Source organism: Vombatus ursinus, unplaced genomic scaffold (assembly GCF_900497805.2).
Source record: "Vombatus ursinus unplaced genomic scaffold, bare-nosed wombat genome assembly UNPS02014797.1, whole genome shotgun sequence".
Classification (NCBI taxonomy): Eukaryota; Metazoa; Chordata; class Mammalia; order Diprotodontia; family Vombatidae; genus Vombatus; species Vombatus ursinus.
The window spans coordinates 16,860,870-16,885,390 of NW_020954575.1; the positions used below are offsets into that span (position 1 = coordinate 16,860,870).

The 24,521-nt window shown below is 45.7% G+C and overlaps 2 protein-coding genes across 2 annotated transcripts in view; both read left to right on the plus strand.

Moving 5' to 3' along the window:
* KCNH4 (potassium voltage-gated channel subfamily H member 4) overlaps window positions 1-11,050 on the plus strand; it is a 25,119-nt gene extending 14,069 nt beyond the window's left edge. The window contains exons 10-17 of the mRNA XM_027870568.1: window positions 919-1,168; window positions 1,999-2,252; window positions 2,888-2,926; window positions 3,335-3,690; window positions 4,002-4,108; window positions 4,620-4,693; window positions 8,931-9,728; window positions 10,894-11,050. Coding sequence (XP_027726369.1) covers window positions 919-1,168; window positions 1,999-2,252; window positions 2,888-2,926; window positions 3,335-3,690; window positions 4,002-4,108; window positions 4,620-4,693; window positions 8,931-9,413 — 1,563 coding nt within the window. The 3' untranslated portion in view covers window positions 9,414-9,728; window positions 10,894-11,050. The remainder of the gene's footprint in view (window positions 1-918; window positions 1,169-1,998; window positions 2,253-2,887; window positions 2,927-3,334; window positions 3,691-4,001; window positions 4,109-4,619; window positions 4,694-8,930; window positions 9,729-10,893) is intronic.
* A 1,742-nt stretch (window positions 11,051-12,792) lies between these two features.
* Window positions 12,793-24,521, plus strand: part of RAB5C (RAB5C, member RAS oncogene family) — a 40,695-nt gene continuing 28,966 nt past the window's right edge. The window contains exon 1 of the mRNA XM_027870622.1: window positions 12,793-12,893. The gene's annotated coding sequence lies outside the window, so the exon portion shown is untranslated. The remainder of the gene's footprint in view (window positions 12,894-24,521) is intronic.

Genomic DNA, 24,521 nt, shown 5'->3' on the forward strand with positions numbered 1-24,521 from the left:
AAAAAAAAAGAATCTACTGAAATCTTAGGCTACACTGAGAGGCATAGAGTCTAGGACTGGGAAGATGAGAGTCTCACTATGTTAAAGAGTAAGACTGCCTCTAAAACTTTGCTACATTCAGTTCCAGGCACCACATTTTAGGAAGAACATTGATAAGCCGAAGAGAATTGAGCAGAGGGTGACCAAGATGATGAAGAGTCTTGAGCTCATCAAATCGAGCCTCAGACACATAATACTTGCTAGCTATGTGACTCTGGGCAATTAACTCCAATTACCTCATCCAAAAAAAAAAAAAGAGTCGAGTTCATATCAAATGGAGATCTGTTGAAGTGATTGAGGCTGTTTAGTTGGAAAAAGAGGTTTAGGCAGCAAATGATAGTTGTCTTCAAGTATTGGAAAGGGGTATCATATGGGAGAGAGATTAGACTGGTTCTATTTGGCCCCAGGGAGCAGAATTAGGAACAATGGGGCAGGGGGAAGTGTAGAGAGACACATCTAGGCTTGAATTAGGGGGATAAAAACTTTCTAATAGTTAGATCTATACCAAAGTAGAATAGGCTGGCTTAGGAGGTAACGAGTCTCTCTACAAAGAGTATGGATGATCACTTATTGGGGAAATTGTCTAGCTCCAGGTTGGACATAGCCTCCAAGGTCCATTCCAACCCTAGGTTTCTGTGATTCTGAGTGAACACTGGTCATGGGCCCAGGTGATCATGGGGTATGGCCATCACCACTAAGTGAGGGAAGATGTCATTGCTGTTCAAGGAAATGGGTTGTTAGGGCTGAGATGCAGCAGAAGAGACTGGGGAAGGACTTCCGGGTGATCAGGGTTGGGAAGCAAGATCTCCTTCCTTATAATATTCCAGCATGTTGTGAATGAGTGTAGCAGCATGAGGGTAACCTATGCTTTTTATGTAGTTGCTAAAGGACTTCCCAGATGAGCTGCGGGCTGACATTGCGATGCACCTGAACCGGGAGATTCTGCAGCTGCCACTCTTTGGAGCAGCAAGTCGAGGCTGCTTGAGAGCCCTCTCCCTGCATATCAAGACCTCATTCTGTGCTCCTGGAGAGTACCTACTACGACGAGGGGATGCACTTCAGGCATACTACTATGTCTGCTCTGGATCACTTGAAGTCCTACAGGACAACATGGTGCTGGCTATTCTAGGTGAGACCCTCAGTCTTGGCTTCAGGGACTGGCATCTGGAGAATTCAAGGTGGTCACCTGGAATTCTTGATGACCATCTTCCTACTGACTATTCTCTCATTCCCACTGAACATCCCTCCAGTGACTCTCCTATTGACTATTCTTCAACTGTCTACCACTTCTACTGACCATTTCCACTCCTACTAAGCATTCCATCCATTGATCATTCTAGGCACTGACAATCTCTGATCACCTTTGATCATTCTGACCACTGGTCATATTCTAGCCTCAACCACTGACCATCTCTCACCCTCATTGACCATTCCATCCACTGATTATCCTCTACCTCCATTGATCATTCCAGCTACTGATCATTCTCTATCCCTACTGATCATTTCATCGATTAAATATCCTCTTTCCCCTACTAATCATTCCAGCCACTGACCTTCCCCCAAAACCACTGATAATTCCAATCACTGGCCATCCTCCATTCCCAGTGATCATTCCAGTTCCTGACTCTCCCCTACCCTCACTACTCAGCCTATACGTTGAGGATCATTTCAGTGACTGGCCATGCCCCTCAGTGATCATTCCAGCCACTGGATATCCCCTAACTCTGCTGATCATTCTAACCTCTGACTCTCCTCACAACTTCATTAATCACTCCATCTATTGACCACCTGACAACTTCAACCAAACACTGGCCATCAGTACTCATCTACTCACTGACCACTACCCCCTTTGACCATTCCTCCAGCTGATTAATGCTGTCCCCTCAATTCTTTCAATTCCATGCTCTAGCCTCCCTCATTGATCAAACACTGACCATCCAATATCCATGTCACTCACAGGGAAGGGGGACCTGATTGGGGCAGATGTCTCCGAGCCAGGACTGGACCCTGGGTTGGGATCAGGATCAGGCTTTTCGGGTTGTGTCCTGAAGACGGATGCTGATGTAAAGGCACTGACCTACTGTGGCTTGCAACAGCTGAGCGGTCAAGGGCTAGCTGAGGTTCTGCGGCTCTATCCTGAATATGGGGCTGCCTTCCGAGCTGGCTTGGCCCGAGACCTCACCTTCAACCTGCACCAGGGCTCTGACCCCCATGTATGTATATCATCTATCATGTTATGGCTCTTTCTGTCCCTACCCCTGAAACCCCTGCTTATACTGCCCCTCAGCAGGGATTCCCATGCCAGACTACTTTAAGACATGGCCACTCTAAAAAAAAAAAAAAGACATGACCACTCTGCAGATGTTCATATGTAGATATTGCCCCAGCATCATGCGTATTCATCATGACCCTTTGTCCTTGTTGCTCATCTGGCTGATCTTCTCCTATGTTTACATCCATCCATTCATTTATCAAATATTAACTGAGTGCCTCTGCCAGTGCTGAGGCCTTGTGCTAGGCAATCCTTGGCTGTCAGTTCCTGTACCTATATGTGGGATCCTATTTTTGCTATCCCTACCTCTTTATGGTTCTATCTTGTCATCTCCAGATCTTTCTCTATCTTCTTTTCTCTATCTGTCTCTCTGTTGGGGACCTCAGAGTTAGGGAAAAGATGTACCTGAGCCTTTGCTGTCAGAATTCTGCCCCACCCCCTCCCCAGTCTGACTCTGAAGGGTACTAGTTTGAGGGTGGGGGAAGAGCTGGGAGTTGGCCTGGAAGAGACCAAGGTGGCATCCCTCAGATGCTGACTCTCCTCCCTCTGCCCCAATCCCCACTGTGTCCTCTCCAGGGTCTCAGTCGCTTTTGCCGCTCTCCACGCCTTTCTCAGGTAACCTGTGCCCCTGGGGAGTGGGGCTGGACTGGGGGAATCCCCAAGGGCTCAGGGCAGGGAAGAGTAAGCCTCTTAAGGGCAGGGTCTATGTCATTTAAAAAAAATTTTGTAGTCCTAAAACCTAGCAACACACATATGCATATACACATATGCACACATATGTGTATATACATAAACATATATACACATATGTATGGATACATAGATGTATACATACATAGATAGAAGGTAAAAGGGTTGGGAAGTTGTATCTTTCTTCAGCCTTGCTGCTGCTTAGGACAAAATCATTTGGAAAGAGAGAAGCTCCTTCAAGCTGTAGAAGTTTTGGAGAAGGCTCCCTTACTCAGAGAAGGGGCAATCTTCTCTGTGGCCCCTGAGGCCATAAATGGCCCACTCTTCCTTTAGCCCCAGTCAGACAGCTTCGGTTCCTCCTCAGACAAGACCCTGCCATCATCCATCGTGGAGGCGGAAGGAGGCCCAGAGCCTGCGGGAGCCCCTCGACCCCGCCGGCCACTCCTGCTGCCTAGCCTCAGCCCTGCTCGGCCCAGAGGCTCCCTTGCCAGCCTTCTGGGTGATGAGTTGCCTCCATTCTCTGCCCTCACTTCTTCCCCTTCCCTATCTCCCTCCCCTTCCCCTGCCCTGGCTGGCCGGGGCCAAAGCCCCTCCCTTCATGCCCCCCTGAAGGGTCCCGCTGCCTGGAAGGCCCCTCAGCTGCTCATCCCCCCACTGGGCACCTATGGACCCCCGGACCTCAGCCCCCGGTGAGATGCCAGCCATCCCCAATCTGTCCTCCTCATTCCTCTTCCCAACTTTCTAAAGCTCTTTCTACTGTGTCACTCACTCCAATTCCTGAATTCTACTGCTGAGCCACTGACCACTTTGCAACATACCCCACCTTAGCCCAGCTTCGCCCATTGTCCCACTTCACCCATCTCCCAATGTGCCCTGTAGCCTCTCACTGCTCCCCACTGACCTGACCTTGTCACCCTTCTGTCCTTTCACTCTATTCTCTGCTTTTTCCACTTGTAACGACTGCCTTTCCCATCCCCATCCTCCTCCCCGGCTTCACCAGGGTAGTGGATGGCATCGAGGACTCTAGCAGCACTGGAGAATCTCAGAGTTTCCACTTTGGCCGGGGACCCAAGCTGCCTCGTCCTCGAAGACTCTCACCTCCCTCAGGTACGAGTCCAGCATTGACTCAGTTCAAAGCCCACCTTCTAAAAGAGGCTTTTCCTAGTCCCTTTTCATCCCACCCTCCATCCTCTGCCACTGGGGTCTTCTGTCTGAGATTACTTCCTGTTTTCAGTGTGTATATCTTGTATGTACATAGTTGCAGTTTACCTCCCCCATTAGAATATGAGTTCCTCGAAGGCAGAGTTTTGGCCTTTCTTATCTTGTAGCACTTAGCACAGTGTCTGGGTACATAAAAACTTGTTGACTGACTGATTGTTGAAGACCCAAGACCATCAATCAATCAATCAGTTAATCAATCAATCACTTCCCTATTCCTTGGATTCTTCTCACCTCCCTCCCTTCTCTCTGCTCTCCAGGGTCTTTCAAGGGCTCCCTGTGGTTTAAAAAAAAAAAAAGGGAAGGCTCCTTTCTTTCACCCAACCTTCTCCAATCTATAGGCCGCCCAGATTCGCTCCACAATGACCACCTACCTCTCCTTCCCCATTACTGACTTTAGGGTCTGGGCCCAACAAGGAACTGGCTGCTGAAACAGAGGAGATGAAGGTGAAAGTCTGCCGATTGAACCGAGAGGTAAGATAACCATAACAACTGGCATACACATGTAGTGCCTTAAGATTTGTAAAATGTTTTAAGGACACTTTTGCATTTGATCCTCACCACAACCCTGTGAGGCGGGTACTGTGGGACTTCTTTATCCATCTTATGCTGAGGAAACTGAAGCTCAGGGAGGCTGAACAATTTGCCCACAATTCACACAGTGGTGGAGTGAGATTCACTCTTTCCTGATTCTGAGTCCAGTGTTCTCTGAGATGTTTCCCTTGTCCAATTAATGGGAGGAAATGTATCCTTTTGAGAGACACCCCCCCCCCTTCAACTCCAAATTGGATAGACTTTCTGGCCTAGAGAGAGAAACCCTCAATTCTGGGGTATGGAGGAGGGTGCCTACATGCAGTTTGGGCCTCCTTCCTGTCTCCCATTTATCTTTCTAGACCTTCCTATAGCCTTTTCCCAATTTGAACCCAGGAAAGTAGAAAGGAGGGAAGGCACAGTAGGGAGGGGACAAGGAAGATAGGAAGGAGGGAGGTCATTAAGTTCCATGCTGATCAGGACCCCAGACATCCTGGGCCTTGGTTTGATATTCCAGGTATGGGAGAAAAGTCCTCCACTAGGCAGGTCTCAGACTCTGGATTAGGGAGTATGGCATGTCCCATTTGTCTCTGAGTTGTTGCCAGGGAGCCTTGGGATTTGGTTCCTTACCCTTGGGATTTGGTCACCCTCTCTGCTCTGGTAAACAGACACTATCCCCCAGGGGCTGGGGGTGGGGGTGGGAGCAGAAAAAAAGGCCTGGCAGCACTTGGACTCAGCTGTGCCCTTTGCCTGGGACGAGCTTCCTGTCACTCAAGCCATGAGACAGGCAGCCAGAGTTTGCAAGACCGAGTAGAACACTGTGTTGTTTTCAAAAGATGAAGCTTTACAAGTACATGTCACTCACCTCCAGGAGGTAAGCCCATCAGACCCATCCTAGACCCTTTCACATTGTTTATTATGGGATTACAAGTTTGTAACTGGAAGGGACCTTTGAGTCAGTCAACAAGCATTTGTTAAGTGCCTACTATGTGCCAGGCACCATGCTAAGCACCAGGAATACAAAGGATGGCAAAACATAGTCCCTGGCTTCAAGGATCTCACAGTCTAAAGCAGGAGACAACATGAAAACAAGCATATACAAATAAGATATATTCAGAATAAACTGGGGATAATCTCAGAGGGAAGGCACTAGCATTCAGGGGGATCAGAAAAGACTTCTTAGAGAAGGTGAGATTTTAGTTGGGAATTGAAGGAAGACAGGAAGAGAAGAAGAGGGAGATTATTCCAGGCATGACGGGGACAACCAATGAAAATGCATGGAGTCTAGAGATGTCTTTGTTGAGGAATAGCAAGGAGGCCAGTGTCACTGGACTGCAGGGTGTGGGGGGGCATATGTTAAGGTATAAGAAGACTACACAGGTTGGGGGGGCAGGTTATAAAGAGTTTTAAACATCAAATAGAGGATTTTATACTTGATCCCGGAAGTGTTAGAGAAATACTTGTTGTTGAGTTGTTTCAGTCATGTCTGACTCCTCGTGACCCCATTTGGGGTTTTCTTGGCAAAGATACTAGAGTGGTTGACCATTCCTCCTCCGGCTTATTTTATACATGAAGAAACTGAGGCAAACAGAGTTAAATGCCTTGCCCAGGGTCACAAAGCTAGTACATGTCTGAGGTTGGATTTGAGCTCAGGTCTTCCTGATTCCAGGGCCAGGGCTCTATCTACTGTGCCAGCTAGCTGCCCTAGAGAGATAAGGGAGTATACTAAATGCAAGGGAAGAGTAACATAGTCCTGCAGATGACCTTTGAGGTTATCTACCTCAACTCTTTCATTTTACAGATGAGTATACTAAGGTCCAGAGAGTTTGTGACTTGCCCAAGGTCTCAGAAGCACTAAATAGTTAGAGCTAGGATTTGAACTTAGATCTTCTAATGATAATAATAATAGTAGTAGTATTAGTAGTAGTAGTAGTAGCTAATAGTTAAATAGCACCTTAAGGTTTGTGAAAGGCTGTTAACTTATTTGACTCTCCCAACAACCCTGTGAGGTAGGCGATATTATTGTCTCTATTTTACAGATAAAGAAATTGAGGTTGAGAGAAGTTAAATGACTTACTCAGGGTAGCACAGCTAGTATGGGGCAGGATTCCAACGAAGGACTTTTTTTTTTTTTTTTGCAAGGCAATCAGGGTTAAGCGATTTGTCCAAGGTCACACAGCTAGTAAGTGTCAAATGTCTGAGGCCAGATTTGAACTCAGGTCCTCTTGACTCCAGAGCCAGTGCTCTATCCACTGAGCCCTGTCCCTACCAACTCAGGACTTTCTGACTCCAACTCCAGTTGACTCTAAATTGAGGACTTATCTCCCTCCCATCCCCATATCCCCATCATGTCATATTGCTTCTTGTTCTATTTCCAAACCTTTGCAGAACCTCTAGGCCCCCAATAACCCAACAGTGCAGGCTCATGCTGGTTTCTGCCTCCTTTCTCATCAATCATAGCCACCTTTCATTCTCTAATATCACCCTTATGTACCATCTCTGATGCCATCTTGTCCTCCGCAGCCAGAAAAACTAACATTTCCCTAGAAGTTATTCTTCAAGGTTCCATGGTTTCAGCAGTGTGTGGGCTCTCCCAGTGATAAAGATGACAGTAATTCTTTGTCTTAGCAGATAGGTCTTCACAAATTGCTATGGTTAGGAAAACAAGCAAACAAGCAATCTGTAGTCAACTTTTCATTTATCTAGGCTGGTTCTTAGACCATGGATACATTATCCATCACTGGGCCCATGCTTAAACCCTTTCCATCTTGGGAAATTTTTGTGATCTGAAAGCACAGACATTTTTCTTTTTTATTATTAATTAGTTAATTTATTTTTAGTTTTCAATATTCACTTCCACAAGATTTTGAGTTCCAAATTTTCTCCCCATTTCTCCTCTCTCCCCACCCCAAGATAGTATGTATTCTGAATGCCCCTTCTCCCAATCTGCCCTCCCTTCTCTCACCCCCACTTTCTCTTATCCCCTTCCCCTTCTATTGTCCTGTAGGGCAGGATAGATTTATTTCTATACACCTTTGACAGACATTTTTCTTTTTTTTTATTAATTTCTTTTGATTTATCAATAATCCCTTCCATAAGCTTTTGAGTTTTAAATTTTTCTCCTCCTCCCTCCCCAAGACAGCATGCAATCTGGTATAGGCTTTACATATACATTCCTATTAAACATATTTTCACATTAGTGATGTTGTAAGGAAGAATTAGAACCAATTGGAGGAGCCACTAGAAATAGGAAAGAAAAGAAAAGAAAAGAAAAAAAATAGCAGATAGTATGCTTCGATCTGCATTCAAACTCCATAGTTCTTTCTTTGGATGTGGATAGCATTTTCCATCATGAGACCTTTGGAGATGACAGACATTTTTAAAAAGGCTTATTAAATTGATATTGTTGAATGAATTTTCTTATCAGTTTGTGCTGGCTTAATTGGCATTAGCTAGTTCACAAGAAAATTTGTGCACCTTTGGTTTTCATATTGTCCACATTTCCTAAGGTATCTCTTCCCTTCCAGAAGAGCCATCTTTTATAACAAACAATAAAAAAGGGAGGGGGAACAGTTCAGCAAAACATAGGCAACGTATTGAAAAAGTTGGGCTTTATATGTGGTGGTTTCCAAACCCTCTGCCAAGAAGCCTGGGGAGAGGGTGGGTGAGGAGGGGGACAGAATGTTTTCCAGTCTCTCTTTTGGTGGCCATGCTTATTCAGTTTTGCTTGTTTTGTTATTATCATTCTTCCTCTTTGCATTGTTGCAATTATTGTGTGTTTTACTTTACTTTGCATCCATTCTTATGTCTTTTCATACTTCTCTGAATTCATTATATTCACGGTTTCTTTCATAACAAGAATATTCTACCATGTACCACAACTTGCTTAGCCATTCCCATCCATGAGAATCTACATTGTTTCCAATTCTTTGCTACTTAAAAACATTGCTACAATAAATATTTTCTTTTAAAAGAGGCCTTTTTTATTTTTGCTGTGGGCCTTCTTAGGGGTATATGCCTGGTGGTAGGGTCTCTGGGTCAAAAGTTATGGGAATTTTAGTCAATTTCTTTGCATGATTCCAAATTAGCATAGCCTTGTAGAATTCAGGGTGAGTTCCATAGTAGAACATAAGAAGAGGATTTTAGTAGAGGCCTAGAGTAATAACTATATTTTCTGCAGATCACCCACCTCAACCAGGAAGTATCTCAGCTCAGCAGGGAACTTCGTCACATGATGAGTTTGCTTCAAGCCTGGCTGGCAACCCGGACCCCCTTCACAGACTTTCCTGTTCCCGCTGGGCCTTCTACTCCTCCATGTCCCCCGCCAAGACCTCTCTGTGTTTCTCCGTTGTTTACTGAGCCATGCCCTGGGACCCAAGATACCACATGTGCTGAGGTCCACTGTCCCCAAAGTTCTCCCCCAGCTGGACTGAGGGAATCAGAAATGGGGACCTCTCCCTGGGGCTCCAGGCCTGCCACACCAACCCTACAGCCCCCACAGCCACACCCTTCTAGCACTGCCTCTCGGCCTGCCCTGCTAGGACCATCATCTGGGCTGGAAGTGCCATCTCCACCTGCTGGTTCCATCTTCCCCAATGGCTCAGCTCCACTCCAGAGCACCAACCAATATCACTTTCACTCTAGTTCAGACACTTTCCACTGACCACAGTTTTGGGGCCCAGGCCTATCCAGTGGGGGCTTGGGTCACCCCACTGGGAGGGTTTGGGTACTTTGCCTGCCCACTACAGGGTCAAAAGCCACTGGCTGGACTGGTCATCATAGGGTCCTCTGGACTTCAGAGGTGTGACAAATGGTGGTGAACCCTGACCCCACTCCCTCTTTCATCCTTTCCCTCCTGCCCCCATACTCCTGGTGGAGCCATCTGAGACAACCGTGCCCAGTGGGCATGAGACAAGGAGTTGTGCCTTCGTCAGACTGGGCAGAGGAAGTGCCCTTCTCCCAGGTGACCTGAAAGCAGGTAGGGAGGAGTGGTGGGAAGGTGGGGGTGCAGGGAATGGTGAATGAACAAGGCTAGGTTAAATGGGGAAGACTCCAGGGGCAGAAGTGAAAGGTCCTGGAGGTTTTCCTGCCTGGGGAAGTGAAGTTTGAGGAAAGAAGCAAACACTAAGTCTTAGGCTGGGAGTCTCCTAAGGCACAGCTGAACTCTTCTATTGGACAGACAATAAGGACCTAAGTGGTTTCTGTCTCTTGCTGAAACTGTAACAGGTATGAAAAGTTAGATTGCAGGAAGGACTTCCTGCCCAGGGGGTTAGGAATGGCTGAAACAGGGAGGGAGGGAAATGAGATTTTTCTCTTGAGATCACTTGGTGAGGATGAGAAACACTCCCCTGTGCCCTCACCCTCTGAGCTGGGGAAAGCAGGGGATCTGAAGTCTTCAGTCGTGATGAGAGATCTCCAAGCACATATATTCTTTAGGCATCATACAGCCTAGGCTGAGAAGATTCATGGGATTCTAGATTTAGAACCAGAATGGACTTTTGAGGTCACCAATTCCAACCCTCTCATTTTACAGTTGGGGAAACTGAGGCTTGGTGACTTGCCCAAGCTATTACGTGTTTGAGGCAGGATTCAAAATTTAGTCTTCCTGACTTTTAAATATGATGTTCAGTCCAATACACCACCCTGCCCATCCAGGGATCAAGACAGAGATTCCCTAGGGACAAAAACTGTTACCCATCTGAGGGGTGAGAAAAGGAGTGAGGGAAGCCCCCCATGGGCCCAGCAAAGAGGAGTGTATATACTCTTTGGCTCCCCTTTGCTTACTGCTTTAAAGGTTATAGAGTATTTTTCTCATAGCTCTCTGAGAAGTAGGTAGTATTATGTCCCCCTTTCAAGAATGAGGAAAGATTCAGAGACAAGATAGTGACCAGTGTGATATAAAGTATCAGAGCCAGGATTCAAATTCAGGTCTCTTGACTACTAAGTCCAGTCCAGTTAACACCCCTTAATGATATCAACAGAGCTCCAGGCTCTATTCCCCCAAATTGACCTTGTCCTGGAATAGAGTAGTGTTTGGGGGGCTGGCGAGGAGGGAGGAACATCCACTAATTAGTACCTTTCCCTGTATCCTCTAAGTACATCTTTAGCTCTTGTCGCATGTGTGTGTGTTTTATGTCTCTTAGGTTCCAGCTCAAGGTGACCAGTCTGGCTGTGGACGACCCTTCAGATATTCCCAGGAACCACCCTTTCCAAGCTCTCCACTCCTGACCCCTTCTCCCAGTTCCCCAACTGTGACTCAGCCCATCTACCTCCCTCCCTGTTCTGTCTCACACTCAGGGTCCCCTCTCCACATAAACCATTCCTGCTCCCTGAGCATTGGGCCATATCCTCTCACCCCCTATTCTCCTCTAGAGAACCTTCTTTTTCCTCTCTCTGGCTCTCATAGGGGAAATAAAATTCTCTTTATTTTTGTAGCTGTTGGACCTGGTTGTTTCTTGGGATGTATTGGGAAGCTCCTAAAGCTCAGAGGAGGCAAGACAAGGAGGGCACTGCAAAGGCCCTCCCTAGGGCCCCTGTTGCCATCTCTAGGAGGAGCAAAGGCGCCAACCTGCCTGGCACAACATTCATGACACCAGTGGCCCTGGAGGGCAGGGGGTGGGGAATCCTTAACAAGTGCTCCTGGGACCCATTATAGCATCTAACTTACCTCCCCCTATACAGCACTTGGGAGAGACAAAGCCTTGTTCCCCGCCAGTCCAATAGACAGAGAGGAGTAGGAAGGGGGCTCTGTCAGATGGGATCATTCCCCTTCCCCTTGTAAAATCCACGCCCCATTCTCATTGTCCCCAGTGTTGAAATGCAGCTGTGTCTGAGAAGGAGCATGTGTCATCTGCCTAGGATCTTCTGTGTCTCCCATTCTTCCCCACTCCCACCCACCTACTGGATATTTATAACTTATACCCCTCCCAACCCTCCACCTCCACACTCCTTGTCTCTACCTTCCCCTTCATCTTGGGGTGGGGGCGCCGATTCAGTGGCCAGATGGTGTTAGAGATGGGGAGGAGTTGTAGAGTTGTGGGATGGTCTCAGAGTAACTAATTCTCTCTAGGCTGAAACAGGAGGGCAGTTTCCTTGGGAACAACATGCTGTCCTGTCTCTGAGGTTATCTGGGGTCCCAGAACAAATCCAGGATATTATTTCCATTGGGTGGCAGGAGACAGAGGTTGGCTTTCTTGGCCTGGTTTCCTGGGATGTATATTCTTATCTACCTTTCTTGTAGTATCTCCTCCCAACTAACCTGCAACCTTTTTAACCCCACCCCCTCCCTTCCCCCTCAATCACGATTACGTTTTCCCCCTACTCTTATCCTGAAGTCTTTCTCCTGGGTCTGGAGTACATTGTAATATCAAAGAGATGATCCTTTGTCCTAAGACTCAGGAAACCTGGCTTTTATCACTAACTGTCCGGGATCTTGGATCTTGGGCAAGTCTGGCCTCAGTTTCTCCAGCTGTAAAACACAAAGGGATTGGTCCACTTGATTTCTGAGGTTCCTTCTAATTCAGACTGCTGATGAGCCTGCAATGTCCATTTGCTGAATGAGGTAGTGGGATGGAGGTCTGGGGTTTGTTAAATTGAATTAAATCGAATTGCAAGAGAGGGACGGGAGAAGGTGGGGGGAATCCCCTAAGTTCTATTAGAAAATGCACTGGGGCTGACAACCTCTTTAGGTTAAACACTTTTTATAGCCCACTAATTACAATGCTCGGGATGCAGCCCCTACCCTTCTTCCCCCCAGGGTCCTCAGGCCCTTAAAGCGTCAGGATCGGCGGGCCCCGCCTAGTCTGCAGCCCGCTCCACCCCAATTCCGGAGCTCGAGTTGCTTCTCTCCGCCCAATGCCACGAACTACAAGTCCCAGGATACCCCGCCCCCAAGTCCTTTTTCCCGCCGCGACGTCGCCCCCTGCCGGCTCAGCGGGCGTGCCAGGAGAGCTTCCTTCCCATTGGTCTCAGGTCTCTGTCAGTCAACCGGGACCGGAGAGGGGCGGGGCAAACTAGGAAGATCCGGATCCGGAGCGGCTGAAAGGCGGAAGTGGAGGCCGGAGCCTGGGACACTGCCGGGGGGGAGAGGAGCGGAGCCCGTCCGCAGAGCCGGCCCCAGCAGCCCCGTCGCCCCAGAGCTTCAGTGAGTAAGCCTGCCCCAGGACCTCAGTGGGCTCCCGCCCGCGCCTCAACCCTGCCAGGCCTCGCCCTTCTCTCCTTTATTCCTCCTACCCTCTCTCCGCCCGACCCTAGTTGAGGGGACACTGGCCCCTCCCAGGGTCCCGGCATCTGACCCCTCCCCCGACCCGTAGTCAGACGGGGTGTGTGGGGTATTCTCCTCTGTCTACGCCCAGCCCGGGGGGACCTGAGTCCCGCGGCGTGTCCTGCCCTGGCCGGCTCAGGCCTCGGCGAGCCCCTCTTTCTCCCCCTTTTCAACGACCGGGACGACCCAGGGCCATCCCCCAGCCCCTGGTCTTGAGGCCCAGGTCGTGACCGGTCCTTGATCTTGGGGGTGTCGCCTGCGGGGCTGCGGCCGCTGCGCCCCTCCCCTCCTCCAGCTGTGGGGGGCGTTCCCCTTCTTCCCCGCCCCCCGGAAACCGTGCGCTTCTACCTGTCCTGGCCAGGGAGAGCTGGCTCCTGTCCTGATTTTTTTTTCCTCTGTGGCCGAGACCTCCTCAGCCACTTTTCCCTGCCACTGACATGGGGGGGAGGGGGAGAAACAAGCATTTATTAAGCACACGTACTATGTGCCAGGCACTGTGCTAAGCGCTTTACAAACATCTTCTTTGAGCCTCACAACAACCTTGTGAGATAGGTGCTGTAATCATCCCCGTTTTACAGTTGAGGAAGCTGAGGCAATCAGAAGTGAAGTGACTTGCCCACGGTCGCTCACCTAGTAAGTGTCTTGAGGTCGTATTGGAACTCAGGTCTTCCTGAAGCCGAGGGCAGCATATTCCACTACATCACATCTGTTTCTTTTTTTTTTTCCTCCCCCAGGCACTAACCCCCTGCCTAGCTTCCCTTTTCTCTCCTACATTTTCCCTTCCTATCTTCTCTATTTTATTGTTCTTTCCCCAGGCTGTGGACCCTGGGTCATTCCTCCTCAGAGCAGACCTTCGGTCTGCTTGTCTTTAGGAAGTAGAGGTGAGAGGGGGTGCCTCCTTCACTTTTTCCTCCCGCCATGAAAAGGATTTATAATACCCTTTTCCTGTAGGTATAACCCCCTTTTATAAGTATCTTCCCTTTCATCCCCAACAGTTTGCTCAATTTTAGCTACAGCTCTGGGCGGATAAGTCCGCTATCTCTACTGTCTCTTTGCTCCTGGGTTGGCCCCCTCCTCCCAGAGCACGTGAGTGTTTTCCAAGCTTCCTCTGGGGGATGGCTCCTCCTAGGACAGCTGTCTGTTGGCTTTCCATGGAAGGGGAAGTAAGCTAGGGACCTCCCAGAGGGCGAAGGGTGATGGGGCTGGAGGTTGCACCCTAAAGCAACAGGTTCAGGCATCTTGTGGTTCCAGAGTGGATAGCTTTAGAGTTTTGATATAGTTATGAAACTTTTTACAACTGTATTTATGTCAGTGAATACAAGTTCTTACCAAAAGAGAAACCTGCCCTCCAAAGGGGCACATTAAGTTCATGTCTCTTTTGTTGGTGACTTGGGACTGTGAATCAGCTGCTTCAGAGTGGTCATAGCCTTGGAAACCCTCTGAATCCAAAATAGAGACCAAAGACTGTTTGCCTTGGTTCTTTGAGGCTGTGACTTACATTTGATATTTGTATCTGACTAAGAGGAGACCCCTACATGTCACAGGAAGCTCTTTAGCTCACCTTGAGCCAGTATGTGTGGTGACTATAGTCTTTCTTGAGGAGTACCTTGTAAGCACTACAGTTAGTTTTTGTTTCATAGGTTTCTGTTGACTTTTCAAAAACTATTGATGCCTGACTCCTACCATTGGGCAGGTTTCTCTTTTTAAAATGAATTTTTGTTTTAGATCTGTGATGTATTACCGGATTTCTGATGACTAGCTTATAGCCCTACTCAGAAATAGCAGTTGGAGTTTAAATTTCCTATTTTGTCTTTCCTACCTGTATACACACTGCTTGAGGAAGTGATGAAGACAGTGTGCTTTAGTGAATCAAGTTGGGGGGGGGGATTTTTTCCCTAGTCCAACTAGTCTATTCTAGTACCAAGAAAATTGCATTCTCCTTTCCTCACTGGATTTCAATGAGCTGTCCTTTCCTTTCCCTGCTGGCCTCTTCTTATCCCCCAACAGGACTGGGCAGGTGGGGACAACCTTGTGAGCCGTATTTCTTATCTCTTCTCTCTCCCCCTTGCTTACTTTCAATACCTGAAGTACGTGCTCAGCAGAGCATGTTTTACTTTGACATCCCAACAGAGTAGTCTGGGCTGGAGAGGGCAATGTTATTTCATATCATTGGCATCTAGAGTGTAGGAACCACTTCATCTCCATGTTGTTCGATGAACAGGTTGGTATTTAGTAGTCACTTTTTGATGATGAGGTGGTTATGAAAAGAAAGCAGCCTTCCTCCAAGCCAAGGTGGCTTGTAAACCTTTTCTTAGAAGCATTACAGTGTTGATTTCTATTTGGACACTAATGATCCCTCATTCTGAGAGAAACCAAGAGCATGGAAGAGAACACTGGTCATTTGCACTTCTGCTGCAGCCCCAGTAGACTAGAGGCCCACAAAGATGCTTTGGGACTTGTTGGCTTTTGTGTGACAGACCTTCCTGTTCCTCAGCAAGTAGGAGTAGTGGCCACTGGTATAGGTACAGATCATTGGTAGTCACATTCTACTCTGCACACCTGTTGATTTTTTTTTTAACCTTTTCTCTTGCTTTTGCCTTGGCCTGCTCCTGGTATCGTGAGCAATTGTTGAGCTACTCTGACCCTCGAATGTTCTTTACTTCGTGAGGACCTAACAGTGGTAGTGACTGAAAGCAAGACTTAGCAGCCCTGGGGGTCCTGCCAAGCTGGGTTACAAAGGGGAGGGGCAAGCCAGGGAACCAGCAGGGGAGGTGTCTAGCCAGAACAGGTCTCTGTTCAGCCCTCATCTCCCAACTTTGCGGCACAACCTGCTCCTCACAGATGAGATGTAACATATATAGTTTACTTTTTACCCTGAATCTATTGGTATGAAAATGCAGTATACCATAGATTTTTTTCAGCTCTTCCCCCTAAAGTAAACCCATCCCATTTCTTATGTGCTTATCAAATAGAGCTGGAATACCTCCTCTGCAAAGATGGACCCTGTCCTGTGGTGGGCTTCTTTTGTAATTCAAAGCCTTTTGGGGCATTGCAGTACACATGCTTGTAGTTATGGTGTTTGTCAGGGCCTACTAATTTGAGTCTTGGTAATCTAGTACTTAAGGGGAAGCTAGGTGGTGCAGTGGGATAGAGTGCTGTCAGGAAGAACTGAGTTCAAATCTGGCCTCAGACACTTACTAGCTATGTAATCCTGAGCAAGTCACTTCACCCTGTTTGCCTCAGTTTCCTTATCTGTAAAATGAACTGGAGAAGGAAATGGGAAATCACTCCAGTATCTTTGCCACAGAAACCCCAAATGGGTTCACAGAGAGGGATTACAGAAGTGACTGAAACAACTCAACAAGAGCAACAACAACAAATCTAGTACTTGCCAGTCTTTAACCCTTTGGGTACATTGGAGTATGTATTTTAGATTTTTAAGTATATATATTTTAAATATTGTAGTCCAATAACACAGGACAGTTGTGGTGCAGGTCCAGGTTCTGCTAGGTTTGTAGTCAGCAACACCTGAATCAAATCTAACCTCAAATATTTCCTAGCTGTTTGACCTTGGGCAAGTCACTTAACCACTTTGTGCCAGAGTTTCTTCGTCTGTAAAAATACAGCTTAATAATAGCACCTACCTCCCAGAGTTGTTGTGAGGATTAAATGTGATATTAATCTTGAAGTGCTTGCTTAGTACAGTGCCTGGCAAATTGTGTCATATAAATGTTAGTTATTATTGTTATTATTAGGCTTTAGACTTTGAAACTAGCAAATTTCTCCTTCCACATGCAAGAATGCCTGAGTAATTTCTGGTGTAGAAGAGAATGGGTTAATTGAGAAAAGAAAGGCTCGTTCAGCTTGGCTTCTTCTCCCCATCCCAGAACTGGGGAGAGGTAGCCATTCCAAGGGTAGGTTAGACGTGGTGGTAATCTATTCCGGTTGTCATTTATATAGAGAGAATTGGAAGATTAGAGGTGGAAGGGACCTTAGAGGCCATCTAGTTGAACCCTTTTATAGATGAAATAGCTGGGTCCCGGAGAGGGTAGTGATTTGTTCAGGCTTCAAGGTAGTAGGTGGCAAAGATAGGATTTGAATACAAGACCTAACTCCATTGCTCTTTTTACTGTACCATTTTTACTTTGAGTGTAGAGAACACAGCAGACTTGTGATTGTATATTTGATGACAGTTTCTTAGGCGACAGATTGAAATTATGGAGTTCTTTTTACCTAACATTATTCAAACTGAGTTGAATGAGAGGAAGGTGGTTAGATATCAGTTTAGTTCAATACATGTCTATTGTCTGCTATGTGCCAGGCACTGTGCTAAACTCTGGGAATACAAATAAAAGATCTGTGAGTTCCATGTAGTCCCAGCCCTGCCACCAACCGTTTACCTGGGTTTGTAACCTTTTAGGGCCTCAATTTCCCTCATATGTAGATGGTAGGATTAGAACAGGTGACATTTAAGGTTCTTTCTTTTTCTAAGCACTATGATTCAGTATATTGCTTTGTTTATTCCCAAGTACCATAGACCTTTTAACCTTCATAACCTAGGATTTTAAAATGCCGAAATTTTTGTAGTCATTTGTGTAGGGTGAAGGAACAACCTGATAAGATGAGGCCAGATTCTAGTAGTGAATTTAGTACCTGTAGGTATCCCTTTGCCTTCTTGCTATTCCTTACACAGAGCATTTCATCTCCCTTCTCTTTGCCTATGAACAGGCCTTCTTCTCTGGTGCGTGGAGTATACTCTTCTCTCACTTTCACTTCTTAGAATCTCTCTTCCTTCGAAGGTCACTTCACCCTTTCTGTTTGAGACCTTTGTGCTTTTATTAAGTCGTTGGCCTTTCCCTCCTTGCCCCCTACCCCATGTTTCCAATAGAATATAAGTTTTAGAGGGCTGGATTATTCCTTTTTTTGTTTGTTTGTTTGTTTTTGGCCAAGCAGTGGGGTTAAGTGACTTACCCAGGGTCACATGGCTAGTAAGTGTCAAGTGTCTGAGACTGGATTTGAACAGAGGTCCTCCTGACTCCAAGGCCGGTGCTCTGTCCACTGTGCCACCAGCGCCCCTGAGGGTAGGATTATTTCATTTTCGTCTTTGTATTCCCAGTAGCTGGCATATAGGCTCCAGTGATAATAAATACTCATTTATTGTATAGCATCATCTGTCCTTGGGCCTAATGTCTACTTAATGGTAAGGGAAGCTAGGTAGGACAGTGGATAGATTGCTGGGCCTGGAGTCAGGAATACCTGAGCTCACATTCAGTTCAGTCCACAGACACTTACTAGCAGTGTGATCCTGGGTAAATAACTTAACTTCTGTCTGCCTCAGTTTCCTCATCTGTAAAATGGGAGTGATAATAATAGCATCTCCCTCTCACAGTTGTTATGAGAATCAAATGAGATAATAATTGTGGAGCGTTTAGCACAGTATCCGGTGCATATAAGCACCATATAAATGTTAGCTGCTATTATTAGCTATTGTTATGAGTAGGGGGATTCTTATGGTCATCACAACTTCTTTGAGCAATGAGTTGTTTGAGAAGTGGACAGCCCCTAGTCTGACAATGCATTTAAACAGTAGCAGTTTGGTAAGAGTATATGCTTGTGCCCACCAGCACTATGTCTTTTTTGCTGCTGCCTAATTTCTGTTGTTGGTTGATTTTTCCCTTTCCCTTGCCTACTTACCTCCAAGCTTTCTGTTCAGTGTAAAACCACCTCCATTACATGTGACCCTGGTAGCAAAAGCCTTACTAATCTCTAGAGCTCATTTTAATCTCTTCATCGAACCTCCTTACCTGCAAAGAGTTGTGCGATCACTTTGTTTCTTCACTACTCCGTTTCCTGTGGAGCCAAGGTTGGGAAGAGGATCAGGAACACCTAGATGGTCTAACTATTTGAATAATCAACTCCAGATTCCATGAGGATTGGCAGTTAATCCCATTAACAGACCGGGACTTTTCCATTTAACCAACTAGGTATTATGTGCTCTGTTCTATAGCAGGATACTGTGGAGGATACAAAGGAGTACAAAAGATGTTCCCAACAGTAATAACTAACATTTGCATAGTGCTTTAGTGTTTGCAAATCACTTTATGTGCAATCCTTATTAGGCTCATAACAATCTTGTGAGGTAGAAACTGGTTTCCCCATTTTTTAGATGAATAAACTGAGCCATAGAACATTTTAAAGTCAGTTGCCTAGGATCACACAGCTAGTATGTGTCTGAGGTGAATTCAAATTCAGGTCTTCCTTACTCTAAGTGAAGTGTTCTCTCTACTCTGCAACTTTGCTTCTCGAGACAAATATATGAGGGGCAGCTAGGTGGCACAGTAGATAGAGCACCGGCCCTGGAGGCAGGAGGACCTGAGTTCAAATCCAACCTCAGGCCAAACACTTGACACTTAACTAGCTGTGTGACCCTGGGCAAGTCACTTAACCCCAAGTGCTTAAAAAAAAAATAAATAAAAACAAATATATGAAATAACTGAGAAACATTAATTCCCCATGTTTCTTGAAAGATTGTAATCTAGGTGTTCTGGGCCTACTTTGCTTTGCTCAGGTCACTCTGGTGACCTATCCTGGGTCTCTGGCCCAGGGCCAGTATTGCTCCTTTGGTTGTAATCCATAATGGTTGAATAGTTTAACTCCTTCTAGTGTCATTTATCTGAGGATTATCTGAGGAGGTGTAGCTTGAGTCTTGTTGGAAACACTTGGGATGCTAACAAGAGTTATTTTGCAGTTTCTTGTAGCTTTGCATTCTCTTTAGGTGCTGTATTAACACGTAAGAAGCATCCTGAGGGAATCTGAATGGTGTGGAATTGGGACTGGGCTGTCCTCCTAACCCTAGTTATTGTTCTGAGTTGCTGTGAAGTCAGTGTTGTTTGACTCCCATTTCCAAGTTTCCAGCATCTGCAGTGCAGGTTGTTTTTGTTTTTGTTTATTTTGGAGGGGAAAAGGGAAGGCCGCCAACAATAACCAGAATTCCCTTTAAAAACAACTCTTTCTTATTCCTGAAAAGGGGTTTTGAGGCTGAAGGGCTTTTCTTCTGAGGTCTTATATAGAATAAAGCTTTTTACATGGCTTGGGGTTTACATAATTGGGAGTTTCCATTTCTCTTAGTTCTCACCTTTCCCCAAGTTGCTCATAAGATTTGAATCTTACCTTTCCTTGTCCTCTTCATTACTGATTTTTGGCAGTAGGTCCTCTGGAGGCAGGACTCGGGCCTTAGAGCAATAAGACAATTATTTCACGTAGAAATTAGAATTTGAGAAGGCACCCTTCCTAAGCAGACTAAGAATCAGTACCCTCTTAGAATGAATTAGATTAAAAGGTGTGTGTTAGGGAGAACTCAAGGCAAAAGTGGCATGAGGGAACAAAATATACACTCAATTTGTTGCATGAAAATCTTACGTTTTTGAGTGTGTGAATGTGTGTATACCTATTAGTGGAATTCCCTTTAGTTGCAGTGGACATGGATGTTAGAGGTCATACCATTGGTAGAATTATTGTGAAAATTGGGTGTTGTGGGGGCAGCTAGTGGTGCAGTGGATAGAGCACCGGCCCTGAAGTCAGGAGGACCTGAGTTCAAATCCGGCCTCAGACCAAACTGTGACCCTGGGCAAGTCATTTAACCCCAACTGCCTTTAAAAAAAAAAAAAAAGAAAGAAAGAAAATTGGGTGTTGTGGAGCCACCATTTTAAGGGGATCAAAACTGTGATGTTAGCATATATAGAGTATATGTACTTGTCAGACTTCCTAGTGGACCCACATATTTGTCAGATTTCTTACTGGACCATGTATCCCTAATTTCTTATTTCCTTACTTGGTTCACAACTGAATTATCCATATGCAACAAATATCAATTTGGGTGGTATTTATTTTAAAGAGTTTATTGATTATATGCTATATAAAAGGTTTTTGGGGAGGGGGGTGTAGGCAGGTCGTGGCCATGGAATATGAACATAAGATACAGTCCCTACCTTCTTAAGAATTTACCTTTCTTAAATCTTAAGAAAATTTGGGACCAAAGTGATAGAGGTGGAGTTCTTTGAATTTCATTTAGGTTCACTACCCATTTTCTACTTTATACCAATGCCTTTTTTTTTTTTAACATTGTGACTGGTCTAAGACTTTGTTGTTCAGCTGTCTAGCTTCTAAAAGCACCTACAGTCCCCCAGATCTTTAGACGCTGGAAGAACTTTGAGCCTAAGCAGTTTATGTTTCTGTGGAAACATAAACTCTGGAAGTAGATGAGTAGTGCTTGGTTTCCGATGACTTGAGTGAGTGTGTGATGTCTGAGCCGAAGAAATTTGGTTTGTTGGTGCCTGATACTGGACACCCACTTCCTTAATTCTTCTCTCAAGTGGAATCCGTCACTTCTTTCTAGTAGTAGAGGTAGGAAAGCAACTAATTAAACTGCCTTTTGAGGGGGAGGCCTCTTGAGAACTGTTAATTGACTCTATGCAAGATATCTAAGGAGTACATACTACTTGTAACCATGGCTTAATGGAGAAGTTCTCAGTTTTCCCAATTTGAGATTTGAGACTCTTTGGGACAAGGCTCCACAGGATCTCTGTTGTTGGCTACTTTACCCTTTCCCAGCATGAAGGTAGGGAGAGATTGGTGTTGCTTTTGACAAGAGAACAGTTAGGAAAAGCCTTCCGATATAAGTGATTCAGAACAGAAGCAGAAGTAGACTTCTGCTTCGTTATAAACATTAATCCTGGAAGAGAGTACGCTGTAAACCACATTCTGAGAATTACTGGCTTGGGAGTCAGCGGAGTTAGTGACAAAGTCCAGCAGAGTCTGCTACTGCAAGGCATTGACCATCAGTTACTGGGCCTTTTCTCATTGCTATCCTAAGCTGGAAGCCTTGTTCTTTCTTATTGAGGGTGGGACAGAGGGCCTGTGGGCAAGATGAGGTCAAAGCAAATTGGTTTTGGTAGTTTCATGTGTTGAGTTAGAGGACTTGGATTAAAGTCACGGCCAGAAACTTACCATCTTTGGGACCCTGGACAAGTCATTTTTCTTCTCTCTTTCAATCTCTGTACAAGAATGGAGTAGATGCCTCCAATAATCCAACTACCGGGTATTCCAAAAGTCTTAATTCAGTCTAAGGTCTAATAGCTTAAAACTACATTAAGACCTTTGGGACACTGTATATAATAGGCACTGTGCTAGGCTCTGGACATAGAAAGACCTCATTATTTAGCAACCAGACTCCTAGAAAAAAGCTGTCTACACTCTTTGCTTCTACTTTCTCATCATCTCCCACTCACTTCCCAATCTCTTTGTATTCTGGTTTCCACCCTCATCACTGAAACAGAAACTTCTCTTTACCAGGTTCCTAGTTATCTCTTAAATAGCCCAGCCCAGTGGCCTTGATCCTCATTCTTCTTGATCTCTCTTGACGTCTCTTCTTCCCAGATACTCTCTCCTTCCTGAGTGTTCATGGCATTCCTTTTTCCTACTCTTCCTGACCTGTCTTGGCTGTTCCTTCCCAGTCTTTTTTGCTGGATCATCATCCTTGTACCTCCCACACCTCCTAACTGTGGGTGTATGCCAGGGCTCTGTCCTGGGCCATCTTTCCTTTTCTTCCTCTTTTGGTGATCTCATGAGTTGTCTTGGTTTCCATTGTCATCTCTCTGTAGATAACTAGCAAATCTACCCCTGGAATCCAGGCACACATCGTCTGCTGACTATTGGTTACCTCCTACTAGATGTCCCATAGGCATCTTAAATTCAACATATCTAAAACAGGACCCATTGTCTTTACACACACACAAATATACCCTTCCCCCAGCCTCATGTACTTCCTTTTCTCCCTATATCTGTTAAAAGCACTGCCATTCTTCCAGTAATATAGGTTCAAAACCTCAGCATTATCCACAGTTCTTTCCTCTTCCTCACCTGTAATCCATTGCCAGGTGTTGTTGATTTTACCTCCACGACATATCTTGCATCTATTCCTTCCTCTGCTCATAGCCATCACCTTCATTTTTGCCTGCATAATCTCTTACTTGGACCATTGCAATAACTTCTTAAATGGTCTCCCTGCCTCTCGGCCCTCCCATCTTCTCCATAGCTGCCAGATTGATATTCCTAAAGCACAGGTATGACTGTATCACTCCCCTGCTTCCCTGCTCAAAAAGCTCTAGTGGCTTCTTCTTGCATTAAAGATAAAATACAAATTTCTCTGACTTCAAAAGTAAGTCCTTCACAATCTGGCTCCAGCCTATCTTTCCAAACCTGTTGCACATCACTTTTCCTTCACGTGCTCTCTGACCACATTGACCGACCTGCTATTCCTTGTACAAAATATTTCATCTCTTATCTCTGTACCTTGCAAAGGCTGGTCCCCATGCTCTTGAATGCCCTTCTTCTTCACCCCAGGCTCATAAAAGCCCTAGCTTTTTTCAAAGATCAGCTCAAGTTATCACTTGAATCGGTTTGCAAGCATTTATTGGATCCTGGAAAACTGTCAGACCCCAGGTTGAGCTCTAAGTATACGAAGGCGGGAGTGAAATAGTTCCTTCCTCCAAGGAGGTTACATTCTGATTGGGAAGGCAACATGTGTAAGTAAAACTAGATACCAAAAGAATACAAGGTAGATGAGACAGAATACAAGAAGATGAGACACAAGTAGCCCAGGGGTGTGGGAGATTGGGAAAGGCTTCCTATAGAAGGTGGCACTTGAGGTGAGTCTTAAAAGACACCAGGTATTCCAAGAGGCAGACGGGAGCAAGGAGAGCATTCCAGGCATGAGTGACTGCTAGTACGAAGATACATAGCCTGAAAGTGAAGTATTGCATATGCAGCGCAAGGGGTGGGCTAGTTTGTTTGGGTTGCAGAGTTTAGAGACCGGACTAATGAATAAGAAGATGGAACAGGGAGGAAGGGGCTAGGTTGTAAAAAATTTTAAGTTCTAAATCAAAGAATTTGTATTTGCTACAAGAGTTAATAATAATAATATTGATAACTTGGGATAATGGATTGGTATGGAGAGAGGCCAAATAGGAGGCTATTGGCAATAGTAAAATCAAGAAGTAATAAGAATCAGTCCCAGGGTTGTGGCTGGTGTGAGTGAAGAGGTTCAGACTATCCAAGAGATGTGGAGAGAGAAACAATAATATCTGGCAACTAATTGGATATATGGGGATGATTGAGGGCAGATGTTCCAGGAGGACACTGAGGGTATGGCTCTGAAGGTTGTAGGTGCCTGTGCCAGTAATAGGGAAGGTTGGGAGTGAGTTTTTGGGGAAAGATAATGAATTCTGCTTTAGTCCTGTTGAGTTTGAGATACATTTGAGACATCTGTTTTTAAATGTTTAGACAGTTGGTGATGCTGGACTGGAGCTCAGGCCATTGGATGTAGAGATCTAGGAGTCATCTATGCAGAGATGGTAATTGAATCCATAATGGCTGATGAGTTCACCAAGTAAGAGAGTATACAGAGGAAAGAAAGGAGGTCCCTGGAGAGAGCCTTAGGATAAATCCACA